At 37.3% G+C, this 16,645-nt stretch overlaps 1 protein-coding gene across 1 annotated transcript; it reads right to left on the reverse strand.

Annotated features, from left to right (window-relative positions):
• Positions 1 to 6,559: 6,559 nt before the first annotated feature.
• Positions 6,560 to 11,141, reverse strand: LOC149022633 (histidine kinase CKI1-like). The gene is given in 9 exon segments (XM_089147318.1): positions 6,560 to 6,766; positions 7,491 to 7,699; positions 7,702 to 8,355; positions 8,407 to 8,536; positions 8,681 to 9,255; positions 9,575 to 9,947; positions 10,156 to 10,662; positions 10,745 to 10,981; positions 11,088 to 11,141. Coding segments are annotated over 9 exon segments (2,946 nt in total).
• Between the last annotated feature and the right edge of the window lie 5,504 nt (positions 11,142 to 16,645).

Raw genomic sequence — 16,645 nt, forward strand, 5'->3', positions numbered from 1 at the left:
ACCATACCTAGTCAAACACATTCTCAGATCAGTCATGACATACACAACCAACAATTCATCATATAAAAGAGAATGTAAAAGCATAAGCTAATCGTTAAACAATATAGTAATAAGCAATTCATATAAGCTTAAATAATAAAAAGAAAACATAAGTGAAGTGCTACTGTAGTTACAGTAGTACATCAGAACTATAAAATATAAGAACAGTAAACAAACTCATAGTTTCATAAGGTAGAAACCAGAGAGTATACGATCTATGTAATTAAGGAATAACTGTCCTTACCTTATAACTCGCAAATCTTAGGAAATCAAGTAAGACCTTGACTAAATCTGAGAAGAAAGTCCTAATTAAGCATAGATACAACATTAGGAAAGATACCTAAAAGATCAGAGAGAAAACGAATCAAATCAGGTGAAAAATGAAGCTACTGACTCCTTTGGTCGAGTGCCTTGGTCTACTGATCCTAGTCGACCAAGCAGTCGACCAATGGAGTCAGGACGGAATTGCATAATTTAGATTGGTCATAACTTCTTCGTTTGTAGTCGGATTGATCCGAATTCAAAGGGGAACTTCCTAGGATGTATTAGAATCATATGGCAAGATAAAATCATCAAGTCATGGTCAAAATATGGGTTCTTGATTTTACCCAAGAAACTAGGGTTTCAACCTTTATGGCTCTCATGAAAAGGTTGTGATCACAGGATGAAAGGGAATAATTTGTTTGGTCAAAAACAACAAGAAAATCATTCAAATGATCAAGTTTAGATTAACATAAATATTTCCCATGAGGTTTCCCTCGCATGGGAGGTTACCAAAGGTTTCTAGAAAGATCATACAAGGGTTAGGGTCTCAAAAATTAATTCGGCTAGGGTTGAGATTATGACGATGATCATAGATCTCAAAGAATAGAATGAGATCATGGAATAGATGGTTGCAAGAATGCAACATCTCCTTCCTGATCTCAATCAAGAACAAGATTAAAGAAAAGAAATTTAGAGATGTAAAAGAAAAGAGAGCGTAGACATACCTTTGTTGCAGGAGGAAGGAAATTACTTGAGTTATTGCGAGATATCAACCAAGGATGCAAGGAAATTGATTAGAATGGAGTTCTAACTCATTCTAGAGGCTTAGGAGGTAGATGAGGAGGAGTAATCCTAAGATTAGACTTAAATAGAGTAGCCACGACCTAATTTGCAAAAACAGAACCAATTGGTCGATTGATTGGTCGACTGGTCCAGTCGACCAATCAAGACAGCAAGTTCAAACAGTGGATTTGAAGGCTCAGATCAAGTCCAAACATAACGGGGTTTTGCACACACCTAAAGTGACTTACCTAGTGGGTAGAAATGCCTTCGAACCAATATAGAGAGCACTTCAAGTCCATCAACTAATCCGATCTTCAACAGGATGCAGTTTCCATAAATGGAACACTGACATCAACACTCATGGATTTCAATCCAGCCACCAAGTCTTCTACATAAATGACCCAAAGCTGACTTCTTGCCTTTCTTCGGGTTGTTGGACCTACAAATAACAGGGTTTTCGGGTCAAGGTTAGGGTTGGGTTTCACAAGGGATAAGTTGGCCCGAATCTATGTTGATAATGTGGTGAGACTGCATGGTGTTCCTGCTAGCATTGTGTAGGATAGAGACTCGAAGTTTACCTCGCGTTTCTAGAATAGTCTGCAGAAAGCCCTGGGTACTCAGATGAATTTGAGTACTGCTCATCATCCTCAGACCGATGGACAATTTGAAAGGACCATACAAATTTTGGAAGATATGCTTTGAGCGTGCGTAATTGATATGAGTGGTAACTGGGATGACCACCTAGCCTTGGTGGAGTTTGCTTATAATAATAGTTATCAGTCTACTATTGGAATGGTCCAATTTAAAGATTTGTATGGAAAGACTTGTAGAACTCCTCTGTATTGGGATGAAGTTGGGGAAAGGCATGTTCTTGGCCCTGATCTAATTGAAACCATCGGTACCATGGTGGATATGATTAGAGAAAGGATCAAAACTGCCCAGTCTCGACAGAAGTCTTATGCAGATAAAAGAATATCAGATCTTGAGTTTCAAGTGGGTGAGCGTGCGTTTTTGAAAGTTTCGCCGATTAAGGGAGTCATGCGTTTCAATATCAAAGGAAAGCTCAGCCCTAGGTATATTGGTCACTTTGACATTATTGAAAAGGTTGGACCAGTAGCTTATCGGTTGGCTCTACCTCCATCTCTTGCTGGTGTGCATGATGTCTTCCATGTATCTATGCTAAGGCAATGCTTAGCAAGCGTAGAGTAGTTGCTCCAGCATGAACCAGAAGGTTTGAGTGTGGATTTGACGTACGATGAGAACCGACTGAGATTTTGGATCGGAAGGATAAGCATTTGAGAAACCGGTCTATACCTTTGGTGAAGATCAGATGGAAGAATCATTCTTTTGAGGAAGCATCTTGGGAAAAAGAAGATGAGATGCGGGCCAAGTACCCTCATCTTTTCAGACTTACACGTACGTTGTAATTTCAGGGATGAAATTTCTTTTAAGGAGGGAGGGATGTAACAACCCCCGTTTCTAACCCGAGATCCGTATTGCAGGTCCGAGAACCCAAAGGTCTAGCCAGGTTAATTTGTGGAGTGTCCGGATAAAAGTCCATGATCCATACCCTGAACCCATGGATCTGGATTCTCTTGATGAAGAGCCTGCCTTGCTTGGTAGTTGGACTTTTGGAAGGCAAGTGAAGTCTGGAGATGTCTGGAATGAAGGTAAGACCTCCCCCATGTGTTCATTAGGGTTAGGTTGTACTTGGACATCAACCCCCTAAGCAAAGCACCCTTGTATAGCAATATACTAGGGGGTGGTTGCTAGTGGCGGTTGATTAGACCAAGCGACCGCCCCAAGCGACCGCTTGGTCTTGGTTGCGGGGTTTTGCCCCCAGACTTCTATAAATAGAAACCCTCGTTTATTTTACTAATATTATATTCGTGATTGCTGTTTTTGGTGGTTAGGCGGTTGTGGAGACGTACTGGAAGGTGATCTAAAGTGTTGTTAGTGTTCCAGATGGTTCTACTGTCTTTTCTAGTTGATCTGGTTGAGGTAAGTGATTCCTTGTTCACTCATACTCTACCTTTAGCTATGATTAAAGTAGATTAGTTTTCCTCTTTGGTTGTTCATGATCCTTCTATTACAATACCTACCTTTTTAATGATCTTGATGAGATCAGGTCCGAAAATGAACCCCTGTTTTCGTGAAAAGGACTGATCTAATCAAGGGGAGGATTTTGGATAACCAAATTGATGTCAATTGTTAGGTTTCGTATTATCCTTGGTTGTGGGAATGTTAGATTGAAATTCGGACTATGATCATCCAAAATTTGGATTGAAATCAGATGATCAAAAGCCTGAGTTTCGGATTGAAACTCACTGTTTTTGGGGCGGTCACTTAGCCTTAGCGACCGGCTGGTTTCCAATGAGCTAGCAACTTTTGGATTTTGTCCGATTTGATTCATTCAACTTACATATTATTGTAACCCTGTTTATAGGTGTCTGTTTCAAGTAAAAGTTTATAATTGTTTCTGGTTTGCAATCTAGAGGACTTCTACTTATTTATAGGTAAGGACATACAATCTTAAATTTTTGTAATGACTTGAACATGCTAGTCCAATGTCTTTCATTATTGTTCTTTCATTTATATATTGTCTTTGTAACCATGAAGAGCTTGCTGAGAAACTATAGTAGTAGTATAATTATAAGAAAAGTAATATGACAGTAGTATGCTCATGTATTCCAATCAATTACAAGTAAATATGTATATTAGGTTATTAGGGATCAACCGTCCTTACCTTAAACAATCTTCGAAGAATTCCGGAGAAATAAAGAGAAGAGATCGAAGACTAGCAAACAAACCCTAAACAAGCATAAATTAATCATTAGGAATAAGCCCTAAAAGATTAGAAGTCAAAACGGATCAAATTGGATGAAGAAACAAGTTACTGTCAGCTTGGGCTGATTGATGGGCAGCTTGGTCCAGTCGACCCACTAGTCGACCCTAGGAACAGTACGGGGCAGAAAACCCTAAATCGGTCATAACTTCTTCGTTTGAAGTCCAATTGCTCTGAAATTCAAAGGGGAGTTCCCCAGAAACATACTAAGACTATATAAGATGGTCTAAGCATCAAATATGATAAAAAAGATGGAATTCTAGTTGAACCATAAAATTAGGGTTTCATCGCAGACAGTCCGTTTATCACATGGAAAGACTAGAGAGAATGTGGATTCACTCTAGGGAAAATAAAGAATAGTAACTCACAATCAAGAAAGGTGTTGGGGAGGATCCAACAAATAAAATATAATTCATGGTTCCTAATTTGGATACCCTTTCTTGAAGGTTACCTAAAATTTCCTTCAAAATAAACCCAGGGTAGACTCACAAAGAGCAAAGGAAAAATAGGGATCCACCCAATAATCATGGGGATATAAGGGAAGGTCATGGTACTAGTGTGAGACCTCCCTCACAATCATAATGATAGGTAGGAAAATTAAGGAAAGAGTAATCAAGATCTCAGGTAAGATCAAATACAAGGAACATCACCATAAGGCTTCAAGAACATAAAGTGAATGAGGGATTCACTCTAAGGCTAATAGGATCAGAGAAGAGGCCATTACAGTAGTGTAATACCTTCCTCATAATCAAGCAATCAGAAGAAATAGAAGAGAGAATAGATTAAAGAAGAAACAAATCTATTACTAACCTTTGTAGAAGAAGATTTGATGAAGAAACTCAAACGGATGCTTGGGGATCTTCGTTGGCTTCAAAGAGGAGGTTCTAGGGTTCTTCCCATGTTCTCCAGCGGCTTAGAATTGATAATGAGTGAAAAACACAGAGTTCCCCTTTAAATAGAATAATAAAACCCTAAAAAAATCAATTTTCCAAAATTGACTTTGTTGTCATTGTGGGTTAATTATGACAGTAAGCCCAAAATAGGGAATTCAAGGTCTAAACCTCAATATTTTTTAATGGGCTTTTCACAACTCATAAAAAAACCTACCTAGCATGGAGGGATGCCTTCAAACCACGTCCAATTAGGCTTTAGGTCCAACAACCAGGCTCTCCTTCATCAATGTGCAGTTTCTTCTCAAACTCAGATAAAGTTTCCATGTATGGAACACCATCATGAATTTCCATGGGTTCTGGGTCCTACACCATGTCTTCCATTGAGATGGCCCATAGTTGTCTTCTTCCATCACTTTGGGTCTTCGGACCTACAAACAACAGGGTTTCCAGGTAAGGGTTAGGGCTGGATTTCACACATCCTCTGAGGATTGCTTGGTGTAGATCTTTTAAACGATCTCCCGTAAGGTTGACAGCTCCCGTTTGGCCACTGTCACCCTCGCTAGCATAGCCCTTTTGGGTAGGACGGACTTTTTCCCCTGGGATCTTAGGAAAACCAGACCTAAAACCACCTCTTGGGAGCATAATTGAGAATGAACTTACTGATCGGGAAAACTATGAAGAAGGCTAAAAGCAGAGATCGATTGGGAGCCTGGTCGAGAGTGATGAAAGCGATGTGCTTGCAAACGACAATGGAAGGGGGTATTTATACCTCTGAAAGAGGAGGAGATACTCTCAATCGGATGGTTGAGGAACGAAGAGATCAACGACCCAGATTGCAAGACGTTTGAGCTTCCCGAAAGAGCCATTATGGCCAAATGCCCTGACAGATGATGTGGCGACACTAGATAGGGGCTAACGCCTGGGGAAGCTCAACAGTCAAATATCCAATGAATTAGATCGGGAGTGACATCGGGACATGTCACACCGACCTACCTCCCGACAAACTCTACCCTGTCCGATGATATCAACCATCGCACAAGCTAGGGGGCTAATGATACAGGACACACACTCGACCGAGTAGAAATTCCACTCAGGTAATTAACTGGCTTAATGGTCGGGACGTAGCCCGGTCATGTGCGGTTAATCTGGAATACTCCATTCATGCTAAGACAAAAAAGGCAATGTCAACACAAATAGAAGGTCCATCCCAAAGACAGCCAGGGGGATAGTCATCTGGACCTTGTCGGTTCTAAGTAATGTAAGTCACACACTATTTAACAAGGACTCGATCCTTAAGTAAGACATACAAATAATTTCTGGTTAATCCTTGAGCAACACTTACTTGGGACCTTAATCTAATCCCCAACTAACTTAGCCATCGGAGGCGTTTGCCTGGCATCCTGGCTGGCCCGCATCTAACCTCTTTTGCAGGTTTCATCAACTTCTTACTCGGGAGAACGATTGGGAGTCAATCCAATTAGGTTGGGACCAAGATCAGATCTAAGACACAACATAGATCTTGCTTGAGATATTAATAGTTCATTACAAGTTAGAATACCTAAGTAGATGGAAAAGATAAATTCAAAAAATTACATAGGTTTTTAATATTCAACAAGTTGGAAAGATAGGCAACAAGGCTGATGATTTAATTAAACAATGTCCCCTTTCCTCTATCTGAGAAGTACATTTACTTCTTGATAATTCAACAATTGTGTTATAGAGAGAAAGAGAGATTTTACAAACTTATATTGTGAAGTAAACCCAAGAGTTTATCCTGCTTTAGTGGTTTAGTTAACTGAAAATCCATTCCTGATGGGATAATTTTAGTTGATTCTTCAGCTGTTGCATGAGCTGTTAATGCTACAATGGGGATGTGAATACCATATCTCTTCTCCTCTAAGCGTATCATCTTGGTTGCTTCATAGCCATCCATTACTGGCATCTGTTCAGTAAAAAAACAATGTTAAAAAGTTTACACAAAGCAGTTTATTTGCGAGTAATCAAACTAGAGTTATATAATAAATTACATGCAAATCCAATCAAGTAGAATTAAGTAGCATTACGGGCACCTATTCAGTAAGACAGCAATGTTAAAAGAACTTACATAAAGCATTTTATTTACAAGTAATCAAACTTAAGTTGCATAATAAATTACATACAAATTCAATCATAAACAAACAACCCACGACTTTAATTACTACAACAAATAAGAAAGATGGGTTAAAACTATTTCTCAAGAATTTGCAGAATTAAGTAGCATTCTTGGGGTTTCTCAAACAAAAAGAGTTTCCAGGGTGACTACAAATGGAATCATGCATATTATAAAAAATGAGTAAAATCAATTGTGATACTTTGAAAGATAATTTGTAGAGCCTTCAAAATACATACTTCTCATTTTTGTAGATTATTGCAAAGAAAAGGCAACTCTATATTACCCCATTTGCACTAAAATTGTAGAAAAGAACTCTCATATATGAATATTGAACATTCACTAGTAACATAGATTTTGCGGGCCATCTTCTAGCTTTATCTTATTTAACATAGATTTCCACTCAGCATATTCCACTAATTATGTGGATTTCCAATTTAGAAATGATAGCAATCACATTTAAATTATTTCTCTAAGTTATCATTCTTGAAGATAAAGGTAACCGAAAAATATTTACCTCACAGTCCATCAAAATAAAATCGTAAGGTAGAGTCCCATGAGCTGCCTTTGAACTCGAATTTCTTTCATCCAATGCCTTAGAAACTTGTTTTACTGCTTGTTTTCCATTCACACAGGAATCAACTGTTGCACCGTTACGAGTAAGAAAAGCAATAGCCACTTCGCGCAAAGGCTCAACATCTTCAACAACCAAGACTTTCTTTCCGCTAATGGAAAATACTCACCTTGGGATAGCAATGGCCGAGATTTAGCTTTGGAATTATGTTTTTGAGTAGATGGACCAGGATCCAAATGAATCTGTGTGAATGATTTACCCTTTTGTTTCAACAGATCACCTTCAACATTGCCCCCGAATTCTGGAAGAATTCCAAGCAATTGATATAAACGTGAACCATGGAGGGGTTTTGCTATGACATATTCATAATGGAGTAAAATATCCTCTTGAAGGCCTTCCGGATGAGAGCTCTGAATAATTGGCTTGTCTAACCAAACAACCACAACACCTGTATTATAGAGATCCCTATAAAAATTAGCAATGATAGAATGCATCTCTAAAAATGGTCCTCCACCAACATCTACTACAAGCAATGTGAATTTAGTATTTCTGAATAATCCATCTTTTGCTTGTACTCTAGGTCTGTCAACAGGTGACCCAAACTCAGATTTTCCTGAAGGGCTTAGATGGTTGACGTTTGCTTTCTGTTTAATTGTCTCGAGGGTATGAGAAAGATGTTCCCAACAATTAACAATGGATACTGTAATGCCAAGGTTTTCAATTATCCTCTGAGAGATTCTTCTCCTCTCATTGCTTTGAATGAAGAGAACAACATGAGAGCTTTCTTTGGAAGTTTGTCGCCGGATATGTAACCCAGAATTCTGCTCCAAATTATTTGAGATACTCCTCTGCAATGAATTCTCTTCTCCTCCTATGGTGGTTGAAGTTGTAGCTCCACATGCAGCTAAGAAAATATTGAATCTAAAACAAGTGCCCTTTTCACCATGTTCTTTATCAATGATTCGGATTTCACCACCCATTAGGCGTACCTTTTACGCAAATGTAGAGAAGTTAATACAAGAACAAAACCAAATAATCAAAAATACGTAAGATCAATCCACTAAACTTTTGAATGAAATAGACCAAATTCATACTCATAAATAAACAATCCAATTATATTTGTTTGAGCTTACCAGTGATTGAACAATTCCAAGCCCTAATCCATGACCTCCTTGTCCAAGTGCTGTTTCCTTGACTTGGACAAAATTGTCAAATATGTAGCTTTGCATCTCCTTTGGAATTCCCTTCCCGGTATCATTCACCTCAAATACAACTTCCACCATATTTGAATCTTTCGGAATTTGATGGAGGGTGTTGAAGTTATTATAAGTTTTTGTCTTCCTGTAAACCAGCTGTGACAGAAACCTCCACATCCCATTTTGATTTGAAGCAAGTACAGCGTTTTCAAAGCTTGCTTTCTTTATCCAAGCTCGAAGTGACACATGCCCCTCAGTTGTAAACTTTATGGCATTGCTGAGAAGGTTACTTAAGATCTGCTTAAGTTTACCACCGTCACCCTTAACCATAGAGAACTTGAAAATGGAGTCATCACAAGGATCCAAGACCACATCAATGCCTTTCCTGATACCATCATTACAATATAAATCTACCACATCTTCCAAGAGTTCTACCAAATCAAATTCATACTCCACGAGTTGCATCTTTCCAGCTTCAACTTTACTTGTATCCAAGATAGAACCCAATATCCCTGAGATAAACGTAGCAACAAGCATAGTTATTTGATCAATTCGATAGCTTCAAAATGTCACCCTAACATACAAATTCATAAAGCAAAGTAAATTTGTGAAAAAACTTGGGCTGTTTCTGTACATGTTCAAGATTAACAATTATATAGTATATGGCTTGATGAACCCACTACCAAGATTTAACATATGAAATGAAGTTATGACAAGTCTTATTATTAGATATTCTCTTAAGCAAATTATTGTTAGTATTGAACATAAAATCAAACAAAAATAAATAAATCTTCAATACAAAATCAAAACAGATTTGGTAATTGAACTTACCTAAAAGATCCTCTACACAATTATTGATTTGTAACAGGTTCATCTTTAATGATGCAAGATGAACTTTTTCATAACAAAAATCAATCAAACCAGTAATTGTTGCCAAAGCAGAACGTATATCATGGCTAGCACTAGCAAAAGCAAGGCTCTTGTTCATACTCTTTCTTTCTGCTTGTCGAGTTATCTCCATTTGCTTTATCAATTTTACACGTAACAACATTTCTCGTCTTGCTGCTCTTATAATTACGAAGAAGATGAAAGAAAAAGAAATAACCAATGATAGGATCATTGCTAACAAAAACCCAATTGCAAGCTTGCTATTCTTACGAACAATACTAATTAATCTTTCAGGTGCAATGCCATGTCCACATACCTAAGAAAATCAAGAACAAGAAAATGATATAAGTACTGGGTTGTCATGGATTGAGGAAAATAGAGTATATAATTGAAGTGAAGCATTTTCATTAAGTACGGATTTTTATTTCGAAGTATAATTTTTCTAATCCAAAATATTTATTTATAAACCATTCTTGTCAACTCATATATTGAGAAAGAAAGGGATATGCACAAATCTTAGAAACCTGATCTGTTGAATTTGCAGTTTGTTCCATTTGTTGGACTGAAAAACCATCTTCAGTAGCCAAGTATGATGGCCTACCATAAAAGTCTACACCAGAGAAGGTTTTCATTGCTGAGAAGCCGAGAGACAAGACACCAATTCCGTCCATAGCAGCAGTATGAAGCAATAGAAGAGCTTGATCATTGTTCCATTTTTTCCCTAACGAGATATACCCAGTTGAACTACTCAAGGCTTCTTGAAACCAACTTGCGCTAACATTGACCATTGAATCCATAAAATTTGCTTCTCCATATGGCTTGCCAGTTTCTCTATTTACGGATTGCTTGTACCAGGTTGTCATTGTAGCATTTGGTGTAACCACAGTTGAACTATGTGTAGTGTTTGAATAAATAGCAAGAATTTGATTTTCATCATGGAGGTATGAGAATACAAGACCATCTATTCCAATATATGAAATTTGAGATAAGTTTGGAATTGTCAAAAATGCTAAAAACAGCTTAGGAGCCACCTGCAACAAGTATTAGTTGCTGTTATGTCTTCCTTTCAAATATGCATAACACAGCTTCTATTATGAAATTGGTTGTACAAACCTTGGTTTCAACTGTAGAAAATGTGGAATCAGTCCCATTAAGTGATGCCGTTAACACTCTGGCTAGATTAAAAGCTGAAGATTTAAATGGGTGCAATGATCTTTCTTCAGTTTGAATTGCTGGCGATGAACCACTTTGAGAACTCTCGAAGACCTTCTTGACGATGCGCTCCATTCGACTGGCCATAACATACCACGTTGCAGCTTGTAGACTCGGAACCAAGAAAACCACCAGTACCTTCATTTCAATGTGAAATGTGTGTAGTCAGGTCAGGTTTCAATTTTATAAAGATAGGTACGCCAGTATAACAGGAAAGAAAGAAGAATGGTTATGAAGGAAGCACCAGAGTGATGAGAAGACAAATAGGCCGTAGAACTACTGATGGTTTATGCTTCATTGTGACCTCTGTTTATACAGTCTGAAACAAGGAAATGATATTAATTAGTTGTTTGAGGGGAAGAGACAGATAGTGATTGATGGTTCCGGTTTCATAGCGTTTCAGAGAGATGCATGGAAGTAGAATCATTAGGTTCAAGAGTCCTAACATCCAGAGTTTGGAGGAATCAGATAAATTCTTTGAGAGATTAACCGAAAAGAGATAGAATCAAATGTACATAAAGGCCTGCTAATGACCAATTTGAAATCCTTTTCAATTTTATCTAAATGCATTAAAGGAAAGGTTACAATTCAATAAGTCTATATGGACTTCTACGCATCTCTACAAACCACAATAGAATAATTCGGCAGAACTTGAGACGATAAGAAAGATATAGATATTTCCAACAATAAGTCTGAAATTGCCAGAACCACACCTCTTTGGTCTCTTCTCAGCTTCCCCCACAGGCACAGTCAATCAATCACACACAAACATAATTCAGTTCTAGACAAACACAGAAGAGATCCAGCTATAGAATACTTAGTGATTCAAGGCCGAGTCACAAATGCAGATTATTCAAAGCACCAACAATCCACCATCCGTTCTACTCCTTGCAAGGTTGGGGGCGGCGGGGGGAAGGGGAAGGGGAAGAGAGAGAGAGCTTTCAGTGAAAATTTAAATTAAGGTTTTGTAATATGGATTCCCATACATGATTTTGCACGGAAGGATCTCACCATATGTGGAAAGAACAATCTTTTCAATATCCATTGTTTTGTAAATAAGGTTTTGTAATATGGATATCTATATATGATTTTGGACGGAAGGATCTAACCAGATGTGGAAAGAACAATTTTTTTAATATCCAATATTGTTTTGTAAAGAAATCCTTATTTTGGTGGATTGATTTGTGTGGAGGAAAGTTACTTGCATTGATGGCACTGGTGATGACAGTATGCTTCTCAAGTAGCACGTAGCTCTGCCAAGACCTTATTTTTTTCGCTGGTAACAATCAATATTATATTTTGGGAATTGGGGTATTACATCAAATAGGATTTTGCTTGGGGTCTTGCTTCAGTGCTACACATTAAATGTGCAGCACTGAGTTGCGAACGGCTCAGATTGAGCCAGCAAATAAAAATTCAGCCATTAATTTACAACATGTGAGGTTTTTTGGTTTTAAGTGAAATAATCGGTTCATTGGGTCGGCTCACGTGGTTCATTCGGTTCGGCTAAAAAACAAACCGGTTCAAAGAAGCAATTTGAAATGAAAAAATCGAGGGAACTAATCTTCTTTTTCATTTCGTCTTCTTCATTTCCTTGCGAATGAAACCTAAGAAAGAGAGAGAGTCCTCTTCCAATGACGAACTCAACATTCCTAAAATCTAGGGAAACTTACCCTGTTCTTCTTCATTCTCGTTTGAGCCTAACTTGGAGGAGAGAGATAACCTGCGGATTTGTGAGAGAGATCCTGCGACAGATTTCTAAGAGATAAACAGCCTGCGAACAAGCAAAATCAAGAGGTAAGTTTGAGGCATCTAAACCTGCCCTTCATTGGATGGAAACTGATGTTCTAGAATAGGAATAGGAAAGTCATTACAAATCCTGCTCTCGATTACAGTTAGCTAGTAAGTATCAATCTCCATTTTCCTTTTCACCAATACCAATGGAGATTCGTCCTTTCTTCTGTGTGATTCACATTTCTTGTCCTGATTGAGTGCATCCAGCAGTTTGCAAAGTAATTGTAGAAGGTTTGAAATATATGTATGGTTTTAATTGATGTTTTCAGCGGTGAAGCCTCGGACTAAAGAGAGAGATGTCTATTGTCATAGCCAATACTTTTTCCTAAGGAATATGATTTGATGAACATGATGTCTTCACTCTTTTATAGGCATTGATGTATCTTTAGAGTTAACAGAAAAACCCCCTACCTTAGATCAGATTGGAAAAGTTGGAGAGGAAGCAAAAGATTGTGTAAGTGCTTTCTAGTAAATATGATGGTCAGTCCCTTATGAGAAAGTTAATAAAATCTTAGACAGAGGCAATTTTTTACAATCCCAGTCCCCACCCCTCCTAAACAACCCAACCAACCCGGAAAAAAAATTGAAAATAAGGAATAGGAAATACAATCCTTTACTCATAGTGTTCCGGGAGCATGATGACCGTGGGGTCACATCCATTTAGAAGATAACAATCTAGAACGGTTACCAATCAGCCCTACTAGAGCCACTACCTAGATTCATGGATTCGGGTCATTAGATGACTTATCATACTAAAAAATAGCTAGATCTGGAAAGCATCAGTTGTGTATACTAACATTGTTTATACTACTCTTTTAGAACATTTTTCATTCTTATGGCTGGTGATTGTAGTACAAATATAGTCCCTCTTTTCTTCTTACTTTTATTGAACATGGTGTTTGGGCCATAATTTTGGATCCTGCCAAGCAGAATGGTGAGATGGGGTTTTATTCGGCTTCCCATTGCCTAAATCAGAGTACACCAAACTTGGTTTTAATTGTTCATAGTTTAAATCCCCCCACCCGAATGATGAACTGTGCTAACCACTAATTTTCTTGTTAATAATTTTGCTTTGTTCCTCTCTTAACAAACCAGGGGTATAAAAGCATCTTTAACTTTTTTCTTTTTCTTTGTTTACTACCTATTTACTTTGACAATGTTGCATTACACACTAGAAGGGAAAAATGAAGAAGGGTAAAGAAGAAGGGAGAAAACACATCGTAGAGGAATAAGAAGGATCCATAACCTTTCTTTACTCTTATTAAGAGATGGTTGGGATTCTATTGAAGCAATTGCTAGGTTCAATATGGTAGTTGTAAACTGATAAGGTCAGTCCTTTTAAATATATAAATATCAACTAAAGAGTCATATCTGAATCTGTATGACTATCAAAACATTGGTTTGCTTGTGAAGAGACCCCTCCAGGGCAAGGGTTTCTCCTTCTTCAGTTAAAAAGAGTGTTTTTGGAATGTTAACTATCTAGAAGACATAGTTATCAAGGCAAGGCAACCACAATATTGGAGACTGTCTTAAAAACCAATGCAATACCAACAAGGTGGCAATGCACCAGAAGTCTTGGCTGCATCATGATAACTATGCTAGTCTTGCTAGAAGAACATGGTCTTTGTCACAGTACCAACTATTGAACTAAGAAAACAGCACTGAGAAGTTAAGAGGAGAGACGAGAGAATTAACTAGATTAGAGAAGAGGAGTCATGGATGGAATAAATTGGCTGGCCAAGACCCCAATCAATACCATGTAGCCACTTAAGTTGCAAAAAGACACAAAATTATGCTGAACTGTACAGAATTATGCATAACAAATTATGAATATCCAATATACCCCTAGTTTGATTTTAGCACTGAACAATCTCCATGGTCTAAGATGGGATGGTATGAATATGTTTCATTCTATTATGTTGTTTCAGTTGTTACTATTACTACTTTTTTGATGATGACATCTTGTTTTGGATGTTTACAGTTATTAATTGGAGTGCCTTGCCACATGTTCAACAAAAAAGCATGACGATATGGGTTGAGAAGATTATTGAAGTTAGTTTCTGAATAGATATAGATTGTTTACCTTGTTTTCCAATGTCCATAGCCTATATTATAGATGTTTATGTATGTGCTTATCCTGTGAAAGGGGAAGGGGTATAATAGCTCATTTCCTGCCAAGAGTTTGGACTCTGTGTTTTGTAAGTTGTGATGCTTGATTTGCGTCATAGACCCTGTATGATGCCATAGGAATCTCCTTGAGGGAAGGACATTTGCAAAATATAATACAATAGAAAGTTGCTAACAAGTTCTGAACTAGCTGGTAATATATATTTTAGGGGTGGTGGTGTTTATATAGATTTTGTGCTTTCGTGGGTAACAATGAGTCGAAATTTTATTAAAAAATAAGATAAAATCTAACTTGCAGAGTCAAGAGGGCAACCCAATTGGATCACTTGCATGTTAGATTTCTGCTTTCCCCAATTATTTGACCTCTGAGAATCGAAATAAAAAATTAAAATAGAACTGTTTTATGCAAAAGAGAGATAAATGCAAGGGGTAAGCTTTTGGTAGTTCAGGCCTATGTGTGGGACGATTTGGCAATTATATCGTTTTCTTCTTCACTCCATCCTGCAAACGTATTTGGCTTTCTGCAACGCATCCTGCATTTCGCTTCGTTGGTAAGCTATAAAACCTTCAATGCTTGCCCTATATATTTTGCATAATATTTTCTATCTTTTCTTTCTTGTATCTTGAATGATTGTGCTTCCCTCTGAACAATTCATTCTCACACTTTTCCAAATTTTGAAATTCATGGGGTATGATGCTGCTTCTTCTATGCACTATGAATGTAACTAATTTCTTATAAATTTTGATGATATTTTGACTACCAATGGTGTGCTTGTGTTTGAACGTTACATTCATGTTGTAGTATTTTTATCTTGTCAAGGTTAAAACAAGTCATGTTGTTTTTGAAAATAGAAAGCATTATGGTGGCTTGGTAGATGTTAAACAATCTTGTTTCCCTTGATTTTGAACTACTATTGATCTAATGTTTTCAACCAGTGAATCTGTAAGTAGCTGATTATCTGGTCATATTTTCTTTTCAATGCCTTTTACTTAATCCATAGGTTCAATGGTGCTTTTTGGGTCATTTCATTTGAAGTGGCTCAACTTGGAATGAGTTTAAATATCATAACATTCTTTCTCCCCCTAAAAAGGGGGGATTTAATGCTCTAGATCCCTTTTGACTGTCTCAGGACAGTGAGTGAACTGTGAAGTAGTTTGTTGGAGGTTAGGGATCCCTTCAAGCAGCTCACTCACCCGAAGTATTAGAACATGTTTCCAGTAACTTTGGTATCTGTTTTACTTGATTAACAGGTAGCCTTGCATTCTTTTTTTTTGTACTTCTCTATTTTCTACTAAATATGATGTTACTACAGCTCTGTTTCTAGGAGTTACATAATTTCTGCTATTACATAATTTTCTGCTATAGCTATAGCTCTGTTTATGAATATAGTTTCTTCTGCTATTAATGATCAAGTTTTATGGGCCTTGAGCTTTTATATTTAAGTTTATTGATGCAATAGACCTCTTTTGCTCATGCAGGAAATATTTTTAGCTGAAGTTAATTCTAGTTGGCCACCTAACATGTTGTAAATGGTTAAGGAAAGATATGCGTTTTGCTATATTCCATTTTTTTGTAAAGCATATTTTATTTTTGTCATTTTTATGCTTCAACTTTGTACCCTAGTTTAGGTGTATGATTCTAGACTTTTGTATTTAAAAACATGAAGCATAGCAGTAGTACTGTGAATTGTGAACTTCTCACAAGTTTATCTTTGATTGGCATATAGGTTGAAGCTAATGTTGGTGCAACGCAAGTGAACTGCCATGAACGCATTTCTAAAATTGCAGCAGTGAAGTATGTGCACAAGAAGCAGTCTAAAATTACAAATTGTTCATACAAATTCTGTTTGTAACCATTTCATATGGCTCTGTTTGTAACCA

Source organism: Hakea prostrata, chromosome 3 (assembly GCF_041222555.1).
Source record: "Hakea prostrata isolate BN-2017 chromosome 3, UWA_Hpros_2, whole genome shotgun sequence".
NCBI lineage: Eukaryota > Viridiplantae > Streptophyta > Magnoliopsida > Proteales > Proteaceae > Hakea > Hakea prostrata.